The following is a 21,453-nucleotide window of genomic DNA, read 5'->3' as shown; positions in this document are numbered from 1 at the left end:
CCATCTATCTCTCCATCATCCATCCACCTATGTATCCATCCATCCATCCATCTATCCATCCATCCATCCTTTCTAGTGTTGCTGAGATGGTGATGGGAAGCACAACAGAGCATCAGGAGGCATTTTCTTCCTAAGTGTCCAATGCCATTGCTCAGATTCTAAAAATACCCGCCACCAATAGAACAATATTCTCCACTCCCTCAAACTTTCTCAAGGTTTCCAAGAACAGTAACAATTTTCCTCTCCCAGAAATATCAAAACATCACTAGACAGGCAGACAGAGACATTCTTTGTATGTCTGTGTGCTTTTAAAATTCCATTTAAAACAGTCATCAAATTAAATAAAAAACAAGCAAAATGGATTAGCAGAACTATTTCCTACAAAGCTGTGTCAATAGCTATTATATTTTTTTAAATGTCTGTGGAGGATGGGTCTAACCTTGGCCCTGAGTAAAGCTGGCCACCATTGTCCCACCCCTGGGTGTCTGAGGGTCTGGCGAGAAAGACTTGGGACAAATCCCTCTTCCCCTGAAGCATGCAGATGCTCTGCAGTCATGCCAGGTGCTTGCTCGCTCTCATCAAACTTCAGAGCATGTAAAAAGTTTAAGGAATGCACCCTAACGTCACAAGTGGCAGTTTTCCCCAGACTGGAAACCGTCTGCTTAACCTCATCTGTTCCAGGTCCAGGGATCCAAGTGTGTGTCAGGTCCGCCTGAGCCAGCAGCAGGAAGAAGTGCAGAGCTAGCCTCAGATGGTCCACTCTCTGCTGGGCGTCCCTTCCCTTCCCTGTCTGTCTGTCCCTGTCCCCACCCTCTGTTCCACAGAGCCTTAGGTGTTAGCCTGAGGACATCAGCTCAGGATGTTTCCAGGTATCTACAGCATTTCTTCCCTTTGAAATCACTTTGATTTAGAAACAGATCTGACAGACCTCCGGGTGTGTCTATAAGGACAGTTCTAGAGACAGATCATGAGAACACTGACCAAATGACCTGGCTGGAGGAAAGAGGTCTATGTGTGGTGGGGGGCATGACAACAAAGGAGAGGCTGTATCCTGCTTGCACCTTGCTAATGTGCCCACGCCCTGTCCCCAACAATGCCAACTGCTCTGTCCTTGCACAACCTGCCCACAATGACGATGGGCCAAAACTTCTGAAACTCTGAGATACATTTTTCTTCTAGATTATAAAAATTAAATGTCCTTTTTCCTGTGTGTGTGTGTGGGGGGGCACACTGCCGTGGTGATGAAGAAAGTAATGTATGTGTGTGCTCGCATGAGTACGGAGAAATCAGATAACCTCAAGTTTTTGTATCCACCCTTCATCTTGTCTGAGGCAAGGTCTCTTTCTATTTTCTGTTTAGCCAGTGTGTACACTAGGCTGGCCAGTCCGTGAGCTTGAGAGATTCTCTTGTCTCCTCCTTACGTAGCTGGGAGAGGACCAGGATTACAGAGACATGCCACCATGCCCAGCTTTACACTGGTTCTAAGGATTCAACTCAGGTCCTTACACTTGTGTGAACACTGAGCCGTCTCCCACGTCCTTCTCTTAAGGGTTTAAGGCCAAGTATCTCATCACAGTGAAGCAATGGTAGCTAACAAATTGCCCCAGACAACCCAAGCGGATTAAGATTTCCTGATTCATGCTTGCCACTTCCTCTTTCTCGTCCGGGTCATGACAGTGCTAATTCTACACCAGAGTGGCTTAAGTTAGGAAATGAAATTGTCACAAATAAATTGACACCCTCAGACACACTCCTACCACCCTGACGTCATTTCCTCATCAGCAGGCCATTCCCCCATTGTCCCATGTGGATGGCAGCCACCCCTATCTCACCCTGTGAGATAGAAAGTCCCTGGAAATCCTCCACAGCTCTGCTGCTGGTGTGACTTCACATATGTGGTGGCAGGCTGGGCTGCTGGGAGGTGCACAGACCGAGCGCTTGCTCTGCTTACTCTCCTCCCCCTGGACCATTCTCTGTACCTTACACCTATGCTGGCTATGCTCTTGCTGGCCCTCACTTCTGCAACTTCCCCCGTATCACCGTCCCCCTCGGCTGAGCTCCTCGTGGTGGTAACAAGCCTGGTCTCCCATTGCCGCCTTTATCTATCCCTGTGCCGGATCCTCTCCAGCTACTGCCACTAGTGAGTCAATTGCTCTGTCAGTGATGCTGTCTTCTAGCAGCAATCCCAAAAGTTACCCACCTCTCCCCTACCCCTCCGCCTTCTTCCTAAACCCCCCTTTTCCCAGGCTCCTGGCATTGCACCCACCCTGGCTTTCTTCCAGCCCGTTCTTGCTGGCTCCTCCTCCTCTCCCATCTTCCCAGGGGTCCATAGCCCTGCACCTCCTGTTGGAGGTTCACTTCTCTATACCTTGTCAGCTCAGTCTCCTCCTTCCACTCTAGCATTCTACTCCTGGTTGGGTCTTGGCTCCTCTTCTGACCCCAGCTTTGGCATGTGCATCCTCAGTCCACATGCTCTTTACTCACTACCTGATCCCTTCCCCTTTTACTGACCTCCCCCTGCCCACGGCTTCATACTGCAAACTAGCAACTCTCTTGAGAAGTCTCTACCCATGCACTGGGTGTGTATGGTCCCTCTGAGGTCCCTCTCCAGCTCCCTTAGTGCTTGCACTTAAGTCCGTCAAAGCATCCAAAAACCCCAACTTCACTTCAAAAAGTAAAAGTAAATAGGCCGCTGGCTCCTCAGTTGCTCGTGTTAGCCTTCCTAACTGCGATGGTCACCTGCACTAGAGCAGCAGTTCCATGAAGGTGGGGCTTTTACTCACTCCCAATTCCAACATCTCCCAGGTTCCATGGAGGCTGGGTGCTCCACCCACCCCTGTACACTGGGAATGGGCAAATTATGAGCTCACATACTTATGGCTTTAGAATATCAAGGACACTAAGGCAAAGAGCAGGGGACTATTTTCTGCCCCAGTGCCCAGTGGGATGAGGCAGGGGACCCCTGTTGCTTAAAGATGTTCCAGCCTGACTGCTGGTCTGGGCTTCATTCTGGCTTTCTAAAAAGCGGGAAGACTAGATTTTTCTCCCCACTGGGCAGCGAGCCAGGTGGCTGCATTTGGCTTTTGCAAGTAGCTCATCCTTTATTTGACTACCCAGGCTTGAGGGGGGACAGCTATAAGAGGGGCCCTTGATACACAGACCCTGGACAGGAGAGAAGACGCTTCCTTGCTTCTTCATTTGAGCAGCATCTGCTCTTGTCTCCCATAACAGTCCAGCTTTCCTGAGGCAGCAGGTTAATACCATTTCACAGGTAAGAAAAGTGAGCCTCAGTGGGTGGTGGTGGCACACACCCTTAATCTCTACCACTGGGGAGGCATAGGCAAGTGAATCTCGAGTTTGAGGCCAGCCTGATCCATAGAGCGAGTTTTAGGACAGCCAACATTACAGAGTGACCCTATCTTGAAAAACCAATAAGAAAGAAAGAAAGAAAGAAAGAAAGAAAGAAAGAAAGAAAGAAACAAACAAACAAAGAAAGAAAACTTAGTCTCTGATATTAAGGGCTTTGCCAAGGTCAAATGGGCAGCTGGAACCAAATCTGAAAGCAACTCTTGGAAGACTCTACTGCGTCCTACAAAGATGTGTGTGATGGCAGGTTGCTGAAGACATCACAGCCCACACTCCGCCAAGTAAGACACCTCCCCTACAAGGCCAAGTTGAGACAGACCAACCCAGGAGGTGAGACCACCCTAGGATTCGTCTCTGAATGACTCGTGCATCTAAGTGCATAGGCATATAGCATCTTGTAGAGATGCACAGAAGATGCAGTTCTTAAGTCACAAATCAGAATTCTCCAATGACATGCACTATGGGTAACTTTGCTCTCCAATGCTGCTCTAGAGTGTAAGCTTGTGGGGAACAAGGAACAGTACACCCAGCACATGGTAGGTGTCTAATCAATGTATGCTAAGAGACAGGTAGTCTGGTTGGCTCCCAGAGGTAGGTTCAAGGATCAAGGGTGCTCAGCTGAGGCTTCCTGGCTGGATCTCAAAATGTCTCCTCCAGGTGATCCAGTGGGATCACCACACTGCAGCAATGTAGGGAGAAATGACAGGATGCTATCATTAAGGTGTCACCTCTTTGAGTCTGCTAAGCCCCTGGGCCTGGGCAAATGTTCACCTGGGAGATATGGGACTGTGTCCTCTGGCTCTCGCCGTCCCCCTCCGTCTTGTCGGTCAGCAGTCCCTGCACCTGGTACTCCAACACATAGCTGTCAATGAAGCGCTCCAACTCCTCGATCTCCTGGGAGCGGCTGCTCCCTGCCTCGGAGGAGGCCGACGCTGCTGAAGAGTTCTCCATCCCTCCGGCTGCTGAGGAAGAGGACAGACAGACACACAGCCTCTGTGAGATGCTGCGAGAAGCCAGGGCCAAGCCCCACTAGAGAAATTCTCTTCATTTGCAGGAAGTTAGTGGACTGTATTGGCTTATCTGTTTCTTTCTCTCTCTCTTTTGAGGGAGGAAAGGGTTTATTTTGGGTTAGTTGAAGAAAGCTCTATTACGGCAGGAATGGAATGGTGGACATTCATGGTACGGGAATTTTGCAGCTGGGATGCGTTGTGGTTCAGTGGACCAGGTAGCAGAGGCAGCTTAGCCTGAAGCAGTATGAGCTACAATGCATGTGGCCTGCCTTCTTCAGTGACTCACAGCTAAGCCACACCTCCCTGTGTTAGTCAGGGTTACTGTTGCTGTGATGAAACACCATGACCAAATGCAACGTGGAGATGAGAGGTTCCTTGCCCTCACTGCTCCATAGGAACTATTGTTCGTCATCAAAAACAATGAGGGCAGGAACTTAAGAAGGGCAGGAGCTGATGCAGAGGCCATGGAGGGGTGCTGCTTACTGGCTTGCTCCCCATGCCTTGCTCATCTGGTTTTCTTATAGAACCCTGAGCCATCAGCCCAGGGATGGCACCACCCACAATGGGCTGGGCCCTCCCCCATCAATCTCAATCACTAATTAAGAAAATGTCCTACAGGCTTGCCTACAGCCAGATCTTGTGGAGGCATTTTCTTAATTAAGGTTCCATCCTCTCAGAAGACTTTAGTTTGTGATATTGACTTATCTTTAGCATTAAAATATGCTGAGTTCCCACTATGATGGGAGGGAAACTGAGGCTAGAGGAGGCACAGGTGACTTATCTAATTGTCTGGCACAGTGACTTGTGTAGTGCTGAGGTTAGTGCCTACTGCCTGAAAGAGCAGACAATAAATCTAGCTCAGCACCCAAGCCCTACTGTCCAGCTTGACTTAAAATGCTGACTTTAAGGGAGAAAGGATGGGATTGGGAGGGGATGGGGGGGATCTATAGCTAGGATACAAAGTGAATAAACTGTAAATAAATAAATAATAAATAAAAGTTAATTAATTAATTAGTTAATTAATTAATTAAAAAATCCTAACTTTAAACCCATGCAAAGCAAGACAGATCTCCTGATCCAAGAACTGAGATGTTTGGAACATCCCAGACAGAAACACTCTTCAGAGAGACAATCCCTTCAAGAAATGCCTCCTAAAGAGACTTTCCCCTTCTGGCCATGAGACTGCCACATATGTAGCTATGGTCTGTGAGCCTCAGCTTCTCAGCAGAGCTATATGACCTTGCTGAGGACACGTGCGGCATGAGTCTATAGGGACAGGGCCAAATTTTACTGACAGAATGCTGAAAGTCGGTGGGTTACTTATGTGGCTGTGGCTCAGCCACAGATGCTGCCTCGTTGTCGTCCAGAAGAGTGTGACTATCCCAGTAGCCCTCTGCCCTACTCTTGAGTTCAGCCTGACAGAATGGCCAGTTGTACCTGGGATAGGCACTAGGGTGCAACAAAACTGTCAACCTAGTCTATGGGAGCTGAAATCCACTATTGTCCTCTGCCACCCCTCCCCCCCTTCCAGGCTTTCCACCCCTTCCTTGCATGGACAGAACTCCAGGCCTCACAGCAAAGGATGTTACAGCTTGTCTTGTGTCTGTATTTTATCATCTGGGGACCTGTGACCTCCCAGAAAAGCCCCACGCAGTTTGTGGAAACAGCATACTCCATCAACACACTACCTGGATGGACTTTCTACAGACCACCCCCTTGCGAAATGACATGGCAGGCTTGAAGAGTGGAGGCAAGACACCTCACAGGCCACGTGAAGATGCTCCAGGTAGGAGAGGCGAGACCCTGAGCGTTCAAAGGAAGGACTGGTGCCGACACTTACAATTCCTGAGCACTCTTCTGGAATCTTGCTAATAACCAAGATCCAGTGGAGTGTCCCATGTAAACCGTGTTACGGAGACCATGAGTGTGGACCGGAGATGGGGAGAAAAGACTGCTGGGAGCCAGGCTTCTGCCTTCCAGAGCTGTGAGGTAACAGCGGGCACGGCTGAAAGACCCTAAGGGTGAGGTAATTCTTCACACAGCATTAGAAAGCTAGCAGGCGGTGTTTGCCCACTGCCGCACTCTTCCTACCCACACTTTCCAAACCTAGACTCTCTTCCACTTACGGGATCCTACAGCAGTGACCTAGAGGCCAGCTGGGGTCTCTCCAACTTCTGGCTAATGGTGTTCTAGCAGATAAAGGGATCACCCAGCATGGCTTCAGGCGTGACTATGACATTCCTAATAACAGAAATGCAAATGGTTCCTGCACCTGTATCACTGGCTGAGGCATCCTTCTCAGCACAGCTGTGCTCCCCCCAATGCAATCATCTTTCTACCAGCTATGGAATTAGCATAACTGGACTACTTAGAAGAGGAAAGAGGGTCTCAGAGAGGCTAAGCAACACACCCAAGTTCACACGGTTGGTGTGACTGTGCCTAAACCTCCCATGACCTCCCCTTCCTCCCACTTGCAGGTAGCTTGTATGGACATGTCTCAGTTTTCTATGCTCCTCCCTACTTCCCTATTTCTCCAGTGATTGGTGCTGTATAGAAGTGTGATTTTGACTCCTTGCCTGGGTACAGCCTGGGGAGGGCAATCTGCTCAAGGTCAGGACCTGACCTTGTGTGGGTGGCCGGAGCTGCATGGGAAGGAAAAGACCGATAGCCAGAGGGGTCTACAGAGGAGAAACCTGCTGACACTGTCAGTACCTAACAAAGTGTCCATTATTCCTTGAAGACCTCAGATCTTAGCCAGGGCTTCTAGGCACATCCAAGAACTGGACATGGAGTCCATAGAACGGAGCATAGGGTCGGCCTGCATTGGCAGCCTGTGGTCCCCTCTACTGGGCTCTCTACGGACAAGTCTCACAGACATATATCCTGTGAGAAAGCTGGACATGGCAATAATCCTACTCCGGCTCACCGAGATAAAGACAGGAATCATGACTCATTTGGATCCTGCAATATTTTAGTAGCCAGAGGGAGGAAAAGGACTGTTCCATGGGCCCCTCTCTTGGGCACCGATTATATCCACATGTTCTTTTTTGGCTCCCTTCTTTTCCAGTTACTGTTGTCCAATCTGCTCCAGGCCCAGCTGCTGACCTCAGGTGCCACCTGCTCAGGGCTGTTCAGACAGGAGACACCTGCAGGACCCGCCTGGCCCCTGATCCCTGTGACCTGGAAGTGTAAGGATCCAGCCTCTCCCAGGGCCATCCTAGGCAGAAATGAAGCTCCATCTTTAGGTTTAGATGACAGTTCCAAGGCAGCATTTGTGACCTCTCAGGGGGCCTGAGCAGACTGAGTCCCAGTTGACTACAGTAGTGACTAGATTGCCAGTGCCCCTCCCCTGCACGCCCTCCTGTCCTCTCTCCTGGGGGACATAGTTTACAGAGATGCCATCCTCCTATCGTCTACCGAAGTCACTGCTGGGAAACTGACCCTCAAAGCAACAAAATCCCAAGCAGGTGCCAGGTAGGTCTAGGCTGTAATCTCCCTGTCCGTCAACTATTTTTCCACTGTGTTTCAAATATAAACAAACTTTTTTTTCAAGCATGCAAGTCAACAGCTTTGAGTATGGCCACAATGTTACATAACTATGACTACTGCCCATCTCCATAACTTTCATTATACCAAACGGTAGTCCTTCACCCACTGCACACTTAAGGCTTCATTCCCCCGACCCAGGCCCTGTTTAACCCTACCTTCCTTCTGACTCTGTGACTTGCTTATTCTGGGTACTTTAAATGAAGTCTTACAATATTTCTGTGATTGGTTTATTTCCCAGTGCATTCAGGGTTCATCCATGCTGCAGAACCTCATGTACTTTTTTGGCTGATGAGGTATTGGATTACAGTAACACATCATGTCTCTTTCCTCTGGCCATCCTCCCATCCTTTCACCAGCATGTGGGCTGTTCTCACATCTGTGGAGACTCCTCTATGAACATGCGTGTGCAGATATGCTTGCTCTGCCGTGTGCAATTCTTTTGGGCAGGTGCCTACAGGCTTCCCTCTGCAAGGCAAGAAGGTGATCCCTCCACAACAAATGATGATTTTATTCTGTTCTCTCTCAATTCAGCTTGCGAGTCACTGGGAGGGGAAGTGGGAAATCTTCATGTAACTGGGTAACAGGCTGAACTGGGAGCCACAGAGGAGGGTGCCGGTCTTTGGAGTGAAAGGCAGCAGGAAGGGCGGGACCAAGGAGAGAAGGAAAAGGAGAGATGAGGGTGTGGAAAAGAACCAAGGACACCCGACTCAGGCATTCAAGCACAGCACATGCTGAAATACCCATCCCAGGAGCTGACCTCTGCAGTGGTTCCCTGGGACCTTGACCTGCCTCTGTTCCCTGCCAGGTGATGGATGAGGAGGACCAAAAGCCAGCAGGAGGAAAAGCACTGAAGCTGCATTTTGGTGTAAGGGCACCAAAGGGGAAGGAGCTATCCTGAGGCTGCGGGCAAAGGATGGGGCTGAAGCAGACATAGCAGGAAGCAGGGCATGGCGGCCCTTGCAATTCCCAGAGAGCATGAAGGGCCTACCCATGTCTGTGTAGAGGAGACAGCCCTGGCTGTGTGCTGAGACCTCAGTTCCAGCTAGGCCATCTTCATGCTGTGGCTACAGGCCCAAGGTACCTGTACCAGAAATTTAAAACACCCTTTCTCTGATGTAAAGACACTCTCTCTATGCTATTATCTCCACTCCAAGACCTCACAACCCAAACCCTTGTTTTGCCCAAAGTTGTCTGCAGCTTCCATAGAAAGCCAGCACAAAGCTTAGGGGTTTCTGCTGAGGTACCTATCTCTTCTCCCTCTGGCCCTACCTGGCTCCAAGCCCAGAGGCTCACAGTACCCTCCCTCAGGCTACGGGCAACACTCACATCACAAGGCACTCCATGGGCCCAATAAGATAAAGTCTTCCACCCGCCACCTGCTCAGTGACAAATGGTATCAAGCGCTGTAAATTTAGCCAATCCTTTTAAGAACAGACAGGCATTAGAGGCATTTCCCTCCCCTCCCCCCTCAGAGATGAGCTAGGTGACCTGCAAGCCAGGAGGCTTGATTGATGGAAAACCTGCCCTTTCAGGCCCTGGGAGTCCATCATTTTTAGCCCCCTAACTTCTTCAAGCTCATTCCCTAACCCCTTCAGCATCCAACCTACCCAGCAGGGCTGCTGGACCTCATGCAGGAAACTGGAAGATCTCAAAGTCTACTTTCCTGGCTCATTGTTTGCCTTGGGCAACAACAAAGAACCCAGCTACCCTTGGATCCCAGGCAAACTGCAAGGGAATCCAGGGAAGCTGCAAGGGACCCTAGAAGTGAATGAGGAGGGTTTGCTTGATGCTCCAGGGCTCAGAAGCCAGCACTCTCCAGTCTGTGCTTGATCCCAGCAGGATGCCAACGTTACATCAGAGCAACATCTGAGCTTTGAGGGCAGGGAACCCAACATGGGCTCACTGTTCTATTTTTGTTAATAGCAACCATCACATCTACCCAAGACTTCATCCCAGCATTCCCCACATCACTTCCTATGAGGCCTGAAACCACACAGCACCATGCCCCTGGGTTCCCTGCTAGCAGTTTCCTGGTGACCTTGTTACACATGTGCTGGCTGCTGTCATTACATGAAAGTTTCCTAGATTCCCCTACCAACCTCCTCACAAGCCAGCTAGAACAGCTTCACCCAGAACACACAGTTGGGAAGACAGTTCTCCTTGGTCACTTGCCAGGCAGACCTGGGCCAGGAATATACGTAAAGCCTGTGGGAAGAGACAGGCTGGGCTGCCTGGGAGGGAAGATGCCCTAGCTGTCCAGAGGAAGCCATGGGAACCTTTTCCCTGCCAGGCCCCCACCTCCTCTGGCCTGTGCTCCAACCACTCACAGATGACTCTCTAGAAAATACGATTCCCCTGGCAATCAATTCTTCATCCCCATTGTCTGGCTGCTACAGTCAGTGCTGGCCTGATAGCTCGATATATTCATGTGTGCCAGGGAAACGCAGGATGGTTCAGTGGAGGCCTGTGTGAACAGAAACGTCAGGTTCCCAACCCCTGGGCAGTGGGAAAGTTCAGAAACACACAGCAGCAGAGGTGCGACTTGAAAGGCAGTGACATTTCCTGCAGCAGGAGGTAGGGCATCCATCATCCTCTGAATGGGGACTTTAACCCTTTGTCACTCTAACACTGGATAGGGTGTTTTTAGGATGCTAGCGTGTTACACAGCAAATGCCCTGTGCTGTGATCAAGCATTAGAGTCTGAGGGGCTGAATGGACTATATCAGCATTCATATGTACCAGGCATTTGAAGTATTTCTGCTTCTAGAACTTTTGTTTCACTGGCCCCTGATGTATTTCTTTCTGGGGGTGGGCAGGACCAAAAGAGAAGAAGCCTAGCAGACAGGCACGGTGGTCCCCAAAACTCAATGGACACAGAGCACCTAGCATCTTGTTAAACTATAGATCACAACTCAGTAAATTGGAACTGGAGCCCAATGCAGACACTTTGAAGCTACTTTTGTTTGTTTGTTTGGTTTTTGGTTTTTTGAGACAGGGTTTCTCTGTGTAGCCTTGGCTGTTCTGAACTCACTCTGTAGACCACATTGGCCTCAAACTCACTAAGATCTGCCTGCCTCTGCCTCCCAGAGTGCTGGGATTACAGGCGTGCACCACTGCACCCAGCTGCTGAAGCTATTTTTCCTTGAAACAGACTCACTATGTACCCCAGGTTGGTCTTGAACTCCTGATCCTCTTGCCTGTTTCCCATATGTTGAAACTATGCGCCAACATGTCTTGTGAAGGTCTACATTTCTAGCCAGCTCTCAGGGGTGGCTGTTGGTGGTAGAGGCCTACCCTCGGACTAGCCAAGATCGGAGAACCTTTCCTGTCACTCCTACCCTTCTTCTGATACCCACCCTGGCATAGCAGAGGCTGGAGGCTCCATTCTGACCTGGCTAGATGTACCCTCTCCTCTTTTGGTCCATACAGTGCTCAGGGAGAGCTTGCACAGAGTAGACCTCCATGGGCTGGAGTGACTGTCTCCTGGGGGACCCTAGGGACTGCTTCCACACTGCGCTTGTTCCTAACATCCGGGCTGCACAGCTTCAGCGGCACTCTGAGGACGCAGCCTAATCCTGCACAGATGAAGGTATCAAAACCTGCAGGTGGAAGGACCTGCTGGAGGAAGGTCCTCTCGCTGCATTCAGCCTAGATACAGGTCACTCAACAACTCACCCAGCCCCCTACCCAGCTGAGTCAGCCCCCTGCCGTACCCGTGAAGACAGCCTTTGTGCATGTAGATCTGGGTTGCCTCAATAGGAGGCTGCTCTGAGTCACCCTGTAGGCCTACTCTGTGAGCCAGTCCTGGACAAGGTCCCTTCTGCTTACTGCTCCATCCTGACAGCAGCCTCAGGGTGCCTGGGAGCAGGGCTGGTTCCCATGAAAGGGCAGGGCACGGGCAGCAGAAGGCAGGAACTGTGCTGTGGCCTCTTAGGATAGCTGGTCTGTGCAGTTATAATCAATCCTGGAAGGCCTGGGTAGAGAAGACCCAGGAGAGGGGCTGAGTGATCGGTCATGGCATCTACTTTCAGATGTACATGCAGACAGAGCATTCATATAAATAAATCTAGAGAGAGAGACAGACACAGAGACAGAGCAGCTGGGCCCAGGACAACTGGGGGAAGGGAAGGGCATTCAGGCAGGCTCTGTAGGTACAGTTTCTGTATTATCTTTGAATGTCCCTACTGGACAACTCTGCCTTCCTTCAAATTCTCAGGGACCTAGGGCCTCCACTTGGATTGGACATTGACCATCTCCCTTGGCTTTAGGCGCACACTACCTCTCACACCTTCTTATCCTCCCCTATTCTGTTATTCAGCCCTTGGTTGTTCTTGAAATATTTATGGGTCTTTATCTGGCCTCGATAAGACAGCAAAGTGCTGCCGCCTTTTATACCTGTCTTAGGCCTCACACATACCCTAGCACCGGCTTCGGGACCAGCTTTCTTAGTTTTCCTGCCCCAGTTCTCCCCAGCCCCCTCCAGTTCCTAGAATGTCAAAGACAGGGTGCTGGGATCCTCTTGCCTAATATCCTCCTCCCAATCCAGGGCTTGACCTCTCCCTATGACAATTTATTACAACTAAGGAGTCCCGGACACTTGTTGAGCACTGTGCCCTACTGGCCGTGGAAGCCTATTGGAGGAGGGTTTTGTGCACTGAGAGCTGGTTATAGTCAGCACTGTCATTATTATGAAGCACCTCCTGTCTCAGGAAGTTGTAAGCACTGTTCTCCGCCACCTTCTGATTGGTTAAATGGACAGCGGAACAGTCAGAAGCTGGGCAGGAAAGGATAAGGTGGAACCCTGAAAGAATCCCAGGTGGGGACCAGAGAGAGAAGCAGGTGGCTATCAGAACAAAGATGAAGAAGGAGGTGCTGGGCAGAGAGTTAGGTGGCAGGTAACATGCCACATGGTGGGAAGTAGGCCAGGCCATTACTGCCGGTTAGAATAGTTGAGTATCTGCCTGGCCCTAGTGCCTGAAGCTTTTAATAAATATAAAGGTCTCCGTGTCATTATTCAGAGCAGAGGTGGGCATAGAAAAACCTTGCATTTTACTGCAGTCAGGTAAGATAGACCAAAGCTATGCAGGGTCACAGTCAGCCGAATGAACCACACAACCTTGGCTGGAGTCAGGCAGCTTCCTAAATGTCCCTGATCCCAAGAAGGGGAAATACAAGGGGTATGGGATCTGATTCCAACCCTGGCTAGCTCGATGCCTCCCGCACGACTGTGGGCTGTCCCCTAGCCTTCTTGCTCATCTGTAAAACACACTGATGAACATAAAGACCTCACAAGGAGCTACAAGCATGAAGCGAGAAGAGGCAGGAGTGAAGGGCTCAGCACACCCAGGCACACAGCAAGCCCTCACTTATCACTGGACCTCATAGCCAGCCCTGCTCTCCCTGTCTCTGCTTCTGCACTCTCTCCCACCCACCTCTGCCTTTTTGAATTTCAGCCTTGCATCTGGGGACTGTTTCCAGGCACACCTCATCCACGAAGCTCTCCTTGGCCACTGGCTGCTGCCGCCAGCGAGCTCTCCTCCTTAGTGTCTCACCACCTTAAACTCTCCACACCTTGACTGAGCCTTAAGTCTGGTCCTCCCTTGGGTTACAAATCTGGGGTGCCCTCCATTCTGTTACGCTGCACAGACTCAAGGGGACCCATTTCTCTCATCCCTGCACTCCAGATAGATGGCTGGGCCCCACCACTGGCTCTCTTCAAAAGCCTCTGGCTTTACTCTCTAAGAAAAAGGACTACCTTAGAGCCATGTTGGGAAGGAAAAGGGAGACCAAATGTGCCCTGTTTTGAACCCAGCAGGGCACTTCAGGTTAAGGCCAGAAAGCTCTAAGGGTGTGCAGCGGCCTCAGTGCCCAGGCCCTCCTCAGGTAACACTCCTTCTCCAGTGTCCCTCCTGGGGTAACCACAGCCCCCTGCCACCTCTCTGTGTCTTTGTCCTTCTTGAACCACAGCCCAGCAGGAGCCGTGGTTCCACACCACCTGGGTCTCAGTGGGGCTTCAACACACATGAGGGCCTGCCAGTCTTCAGCATCAAGAGGCCACATGGAAGGTGGAGCTGAGAACAGTACCCCTTTCCCTCTCCTCATGTGGTCCTCTTGAAAGCCACCTGGACCCTCACAGTGGCCCTTGAAACAGCTATTCAGTGGCTCACCGAGTCCTCTGGAATCTGCACAGGTACTCACACTTTACTACTGCCGTGACAAAAACACCACGACTGAGGCAACTTCTAGAAGGAAGGGTTTATTAGGGTTTACGGCTCCAGAAGGAAAAGTACCCATCTCCATTATGGGGAAGTGTCAAGCATGGCAGCAGGCATGGCGACTCCAGCAGCAGGGTGGAGATGAGAGAAGGAAGCAATGAGCGCAAACTACAAAGTGTGAGTTTCTAAGCTCACAAAGCCCTCCTCCAATGCCACACCTGCTCCACCAAGGCCATACTTCCTCAGCCCTCCCAAACAGCACTTCCAACTGAGAAGCAAGTTTTCAACTGTTGGAGGTAACGGGGGACATTCTCACTCACACCACTGCCTTCACCACCCCTCAGATGATAAACTCTTCACTCACAGAAGCGCAGCCACAAAATACAACCACTGCAGCTCCTGATTACTTGTGGACTCTGCTGTGTTTTATGTGATGGATTTCTTTAAAAATATTTGAGCAAATATTTACAAATCAAAAGATTTAATGGAAATATATGCATTTCTAGCTTTTTGGAAGATACTCAACTCTGGCCCCCCTTTTTACTGTAAACTATCAGCTCGAGTGAAGGAATATCGGTCCATTCGGACCACAGTCAACCTATAACTTGCATAGATCTGGGATGCCCTTGTTACCTGGTCCCCATCACCCACGGCCATCACTTACGAGGCTCCCCTCACCCACATGTTGCATGCCTAGTCCTCCAGGTGTCTAGGTGTCTCTCCAGCAAGAGAGCAGAAGGGGGTCGTCTATGAGCACAAAGATGGGTGTGCCCCTAAGAACCTGGAAATAAATCTAGAACAAGGATTACTCCCTGGGAGTTGGAAGTGACATTCACATGACAGGCCAAACAGAAATATGCAGAAAAGCCACTGCCCAGAGGAGAAAGCGTGTGGCTTTCTTCTTCACAAGGTGGCTGCAGGGGATGTCACCTGGAGGCATTGGGCTGGCCTGCTCAGAAGAAAGCCACCACAGCAGGCAAGCCATCCAAGCTCGATCCAGGGACAGGGTGTTCCTTCTGGGCATCTTAGGGAGGAAAGAACATCCAGGGGTGACCCTCCTTCCTCTTCATGTCCCCGGCTCAACACTGCTGAGTGGACATTGTGGCTCGACTATTCTAAGAGAAACAGCAACCCGACATGTCACCTCCTCTTGGTCACTGGGAGCCAGAGCTGGGCTCATACAGACATGTAGTTCACCTCTGAGAGTGTGCTGCTGGGTTTGCAGAAAGCAGAAAACAGCCAGCAGGGAGCCGATGCTCTTCCTTCCCAGTATCAGTAGGCAGGCTGCTAATGGGCAGAGGAGGGTGTGTTTGTGACACAATACAGGAGAAGCCGCTCCGACATCTCAGCTGGAGGCCAGCCTTTCTCTTCTGGGTAGCTTTTATGTATCTTATGCAATGTCCAGGCCCACTGGACAACTGTGGGCATTCCAAGCCCAATCTATTCCCAGTGTTGCCATGGTGCTTCCTGAATTCTCTGTGAGCCCTGAAGAGATGGAGTAGCAAGAACCCTGGATCCTGGATTCCCAAACTGGCCACTAGGCCCAGGGCCAGCAAGCACCCTCATGGCTACCTCTATTCCTCCCACTCACACAGTTGGCCTTTGAAAGCAAGTCCTCAATATTGTGTCCTTCAAACACTACTGGATTCCAAGCCCTTTCCCCCTCTTTAGAAGACTATATTCTAAATAAACTCATAAATGCTCCTGCAATATGGAAAGTAATAAACACCAATATACAAAACCTTTACCTTAGGCCATAACCTGTGTGACAATAATTTAATCTGCAAGATGACACCACACGCAGATACCATTTTTGTCCCCACTGTACAAATAAGGTGACTGAGGAGGGCAGGGGTTGGCCAAAGGTTACCTGGTTCATGATAGACTGAGTTAGAACAGAAACCCACATGAAATGGCTCTAAAACGCAACTATTCTAAGTAGAAAAGAGGAGCTCATTCCCTATCCTGTCCCTTTCTCAGTAGCCACAAGCTGCTGGATTCCCCTGGAGGGGCCTTTGGAACCACATCCAAGTCCAGGCTCTAGGTCCTGCAGGTGACAGTTAACTGCCCCTAGCTGGTCAAGGTTATCCCTGGATTCCTGGGAGGTGGTCCAGGTCTTCCACCTTTCTGGGGGCTACACAGCCTGGATGAGTGAGTTCTTACTAACCCCATGCCTGCAGGCAGGCAGAGGAAGAATGCTGCCGCCATTTTACCGCTAGAACCCCTGGGGCTGGAACAGTCTGTCCTCTTGGACAGGGCAGGACAGTAACACAGGATCCTGACCCCAGCCCCCAGCATTTGCAACATGATAGTCTAACCCTACAATATAAGCTGATGAATCAGGGGACATTGAGGTTCAGCAGTGATGGGTAAAGGGCTAATAAGGGACTGAAGGTCTTATGAACTACAAAGATTTCCTCAAGAGAGGAAACACTCTGTACGGGATGGCCCCTGGGAACAGGCTCAGTATATCACCTACACACTGACTAGCAGCGTCCTTGCTGAGTGGGGCCTCGGCAGTCATGGAGCCTGGTGTGCACTTCCAGAGTCCAGAGGACTCAGAAGGGGTCTTTCATCTGTCTGTCTTGTGTGTCACTGGTAAGACGGTAGACGACACGTAGTTCTTTTGTGGGCCTGGAACCTCAGCTATGCCCCCTTCACCCCTGCCTCCGATGGGCCCTGAAGCAGTAGTGGAGACGGTAGCTCTTAGTTCACTAAAGCTATGCCTCTTCTACAGGCGGGGCTAAAGCCTGAAGGATGGTTCTCCCAGCCAGAGCGTATCTGCCCAGCGCTGAGACCAGTGCCTGCAGGGACACCTCATCTGCCGGCCAAGAGTAAGGAAGTGACACTCCAATGTCAGCATGATCCTCCGCCTCCCCAGGGACCGGGCTGTGCAGGAAATGTCACTGATACGTGACAAGCTGCCCTGGGATGGATGCCACAGGAAGCCACTTGGACTGGTCAGGAAGTGCAGGAGAAAGAAGAGAACCTCTGTAAAAGGAGAAGGGCACCCTTGTCCACCTTGTCTGGCACCATCAAAGGGAGGGGATGGATGGCCAGGAAACCGCTCAACATTCCAGTCTGGGGTGCAGGGACAAGCTAAGGCTAGATTGGGGACACTGAGCTGTTAGAACTCCAAGGAGTTCTTGGCTCTGGCCCTGTCTGTAAATACCTGTCACTGGCTTAGTATCTGCTGGGCAACACCTGGAGCCCAGGTACCATGGTGAATGGAGACACAGCTCTGTCCTAAGGATACCTTCACGGCGGCAAGGGAAAAGCCAAAGCCAAAGCATCAAGAACATGGTAGCCAAACCTGCCTAGAGCCCTGGGGACACGGCTCAGGGGAGCTTCCCATGTGGCCCTCTGTCAGCGCTGCGCTCAATCTTCCTACGACAGATGTCCTTATAGAAAGGGATGCCGAGGCAGACCTGCACACAGGGAGAAGCCGTGTACAGACGAAGGCAGACAGGTGACACCAGAAGCCAGAGGACAACCAGGCATGGCGGCTGCTGCATGTTTGTAATCCCAACCTGGGGAGGAAGCGGTGGGAGGATCGAGGGTTCCAGGCCAGGCTGAGCTCCATAGTGAGAGCGGGTTTAAAACAAAACAGGAAGCCAGGCACATCAAAGTTGACCAGCAAAGACCAGAAGCCAGGGAAAGCGTGGCACAGATGACCACACTTAACCTTCCCCACCTCCGTCCGGGGAGACCATACGTTGTGGCTGTTTAAGCCAAGTGCTGTCCTTTGTTACAGCAGCTCCAGTAAACACACACTGTTTGTGCACAACACACATCACATGTATGACATTTACATATGCGCACATGCTGAGCCTACTTAGCCAGAACAGGCGCCAACGTAGACATCAGCATTGCAAGCTCTACAGGGGCACTTTAAGGCTTTCTTTGGGCAGATATCCCGTGACCCATTTTAAAGATCATCAGTTTTAGGCAGCAGAGCCGGTGCTAACCACACTTGGCCCTTCTTGGAAATTTACAATGCCTTAAAAACTTCACCTCAGGATATGACTTGCTCCTGGAGCCTGGGACCTACTGCTCCAACCCAGCTGACTGCTAGCCAGGTAAGGAGGAGCCCCAAAAGGGCTAGGGAAGTCCCCTCCACTGTCCATCATACAGGATCTCAGATGAAACCCACCGCAGGTGGGCGCAAAGTGCAGCAATCTGTGTGGGTCTGCCAGCGAGGTCAATGAATGCATCTGCATTTCTAGGTGAGGAGATCAGGCTGAAGCCTGGGTGATGAGGAGCAGGTGGAGAGGATAGTCCAGCATGCAAGCGAGCTCATCCCACAATGTCAGGCCTGACTCAGCTAGCTACCTGCTGCGTAACTGCATTCCACAGATAGCCACACTGTAGCCTCCGCCCAACGTAGCTGGGCCAGCTGACAGTTCCCAGGGTATATGATCTCCAACTGTGGGGTCTCGGGTAACTAGTTCAGCTATGGAAGTTATGAGGCCCAAGCAAGAAAAGAGAAGCCTTTCTTCTTCAAAATAGAACTTCAAACTAAGCCAGTGTGTGTGTTTGTGTGTGTATGCACGTGTGGTGCGAGTATGTGCATGTGAGTCTATGTGTATATGTGTGTGTATGTGTGTAGCATGTGTGTAATGTGTGTGTTTGTGTGTAGCAATATCGGGTGACTCCCTAAACCTGCCTCGGTTCTCTGATGCAAATACACTGCCCAGCACACAGCTCAGGAAGGGAAGGCAGGTTGTGTGGCTGGAAGACTGAGAGGAGCCTTCAGCACAGCATGCATATATTTCTGGGCCATCTCATCAGATTGGTAGAAAACAGTGGTTTTGTCAGTGATTTTTCCAGAAACTTCTGCTATATGGTGTTTAACTAAATATCAGAAAAGGAGCTGAGGGCACCATCAGCTGTGCTAGGCCTGGGCACACCACAGGCTGAGGCCCTCTCTGGCTCTCCCACCTGTGCTCTCCCACCTTGACTCAACATCCTTTTCCTACCTAGATGGGAAGACAAACTTTTTTTTAACCTCCTTCAGTTGAAGAAAATGGAAATTAAGTTAAACTATAATTATACTTTTAAGTTATGCCTGAGTGAGTTATACTTCTAGCAACATGTTAAAAAAAAAAAAACCACTAACACCAAAAATGATGACAATAACCAAGATAACTTTGCACGGCTTCACCCGACATGGCAAACTTGCCCTTTTCTTCAGTCCCCCAGGGAACTCCTGGAGCTGTGCTGGGTCCCTGCTCATCACTCATGGTTACACACACATTGCTGCCCACGGCACACTGGCACAAGAAACCTCCTCCAGCACTCCTTCTGAGGTGAGAACTGCCAGATTCCCCTGGCATGCAATGCCAGCCTCTCTGGCCACTGAGAATTCCCAGGGTGGGCGGGACAGCTGGGGACTTCCGGGAGATCATTTGTGACTGTCGCCCACTCCTCTGGGGGGCAGGTCAGGGGCTGGGGCTCACTGGGGTCAACCAGCCTGGCTGTGGTCCCGTCTGCTTCCGAGCCACTCAGAACCCTGTGCCACCACTCCCTGGCCCACAGCTGTTGGCCCCTCTCCTTTGTTCGCTGTCCACGGGGCCCAGAGCCAAGCAAGTGTGTGAGTGGCCGACTTGGGCCCTGCTGTGCTGACAACTTCATCAGGCCGGTCACCACCTGCTAACTGCCTCCCTCAGCACCACACGCCCTTCCCGGACCCTCCAATACTAACAGGAATGAGAGCTGCATGTCACAAAGGCAGATTACAAGTCTGCGGCCACACTGACTGGCAGCTCTCATGTCAGGCTCAGTCCAGCCTCTGCATTTGCTTCTGGCCCACGTGGACAAAGAATTCAAGAACCAAGTTCCAGATCACCCTGGGTTGTTTGCTGCCTGGCAGCTGAAGGGCGTTATGGTAATTTATTCACTGGCACCTAGGCTAACTGGGGCAAGAATGAGAACAGCACTTGAAGCCTACACTGGAGAGGATCAGCATAGGATTCTACATAGGGAGCACGGACCACCCATCCACCTCCCTAACTTCATAGAGAGAAGGAAACAAGAGGAGCACCAGGCAACAAACGCAGAGCAGCAGCCTTTAAACTGCTTGCCCTCATTCTCTGGTTATTGCCCAGCTTCCCCTGGGAAGAGACTGGCATTTGGACTATGATGTAAATGATTAATCACAAGTTTCAACATGGCTGGCACAAGCCAATGAGAACCCAAAGACAGTACAGGAAGGAGGCAAGACAACACCTGGAATTCTGTGTTTTCCCAATATGGGTGCTGTCCGGGGTGCCCTTCTAGGTCAGGGCTGGGGCCTGGAGGATGGCACCACAGACACCTGGCACCGTGGTTCTAAGGAAAGCTGGAGTCTCAGCATCTACTGACTTAGATCTAGTGGCTCAACTGTGAGTTAACTGTGACCTTGGGCAAGCTGCAGCTCTAAGCCACCCTGGTTTCCATCTGTGCAAGAAGGGGACCCTGCTCTACTCCCGGGCCCCTTTGTGGTTCTAAGGCCTCTAACTCTAAGCCAGCTGTTCACTTCCCTCCTGCCCCATGGCTACTGGATGGGCAGGATGGGAGGAGGTAGGCTTCAGTTAGGCCTCATGCCCTGGCTGTGCAGCAGGCTGTCCTGGGTAGGGGCCAGGGCTCCACCATTCCTGGCTCTGCTGTAGCATCATAGCAGCAAGAACAGATTCCAGGCTAAATATGGAGCCCCAGACCCAGGCCTCTCCCACCTGCGGGCCTGGGCTCAAACCTCCACAGCTGTCGACTGCACTGCAGCCTTCCAGCCACTCCAAATGCTGATTCAGAAACGCTGCACACAGCCAAAAACCAGATGGGTCAGGTCAGGAGGGCCAGAGCAACAAAGAACTTCCAGAGACATCAAAATCCAGCAGCACGAGGCACTCCCCTCTAACGGAGAGCAGGCACGTGCCCGCCCTGAGTTCAAAAGCTCAGAAGAGCAGAAACAGCGGAGCCTCCAAACAGACTACAAGGGAACAGTAATACCATCTTACTACAGGAGAGCCGCCTCTGTGAGGCAGGGCATGCAGGATGAGGTGTAAGATTCCGCGCTTTAAAGAAAACCCTGTGATTTTGAACCTCATCCTCACCCAGACAAGGAGAGGAGCCCCAGTGCTGGCACCATGCTTGCGGAGGGCCTGAGTCTCAGAGCGTGCTCAGAATTCCACATCTACGGACTTAGTCTAAATCTAGCCCAAGGTGACTCCATGTGAGCCCTGTACCCGCCACCCCCACTCTTATCACAAATGCAGTGGCATCTACCATGCTGCCAGAGGCTCAGTATGCCCCCAAAAGATCCACTTGAGCCTTGT

General features: G+C 51.0%; 1 protein-coding gene across 5 annotated transcripts in view; it reads right to left on the bottom strand.

The window, feature by feature from the left end:
* The window catches only part of Ctif (cap binding complex dependent translation initiation factor), a 246,196-nt gene that overhangs the window by 187,065 nt on the left and 37,678 nt on the right, over window positions 1-21,453 (bottom strand). For 4 of the 5 annotated variants that reach the window (XM_021640087.2, XM_060377034.1, XM_060377035.1 and 1 more), the window contains exon 2: window positions 4,138-4,328. In XM_021640087.2, the coding sequence (XP_021495762.1) occupies window positions 4,138-4,317 (180 nt within the window). In that variant the 5' untranslated portion in view covers window positions 4,318-4,328. The remainder of the gene's footprint in view (window positions 1-4,137; window positions 4,329-21,453) is intronic. The other variant, XM_021640088.2, reaches the window with a different exon arrangement.

Source organism: Meriones unguiculatus, chromosome 2, assembly GCF_030254825.1.
Source record: "Meriones unguiculatus strain TT.TT164.6M chromosome 2, Bangor_MerUng_6.1, whole genome shotgun sequence".
Taxonomy (NCBI): Eukaryota; Metazoa; Chordata; class Mammalia; order Rodentia; family Muridae; genus Meriones; species Meriones unguiculatus.
This window is presented reverse-complemented; position numbering and strand designations above follow the sequence as displayed.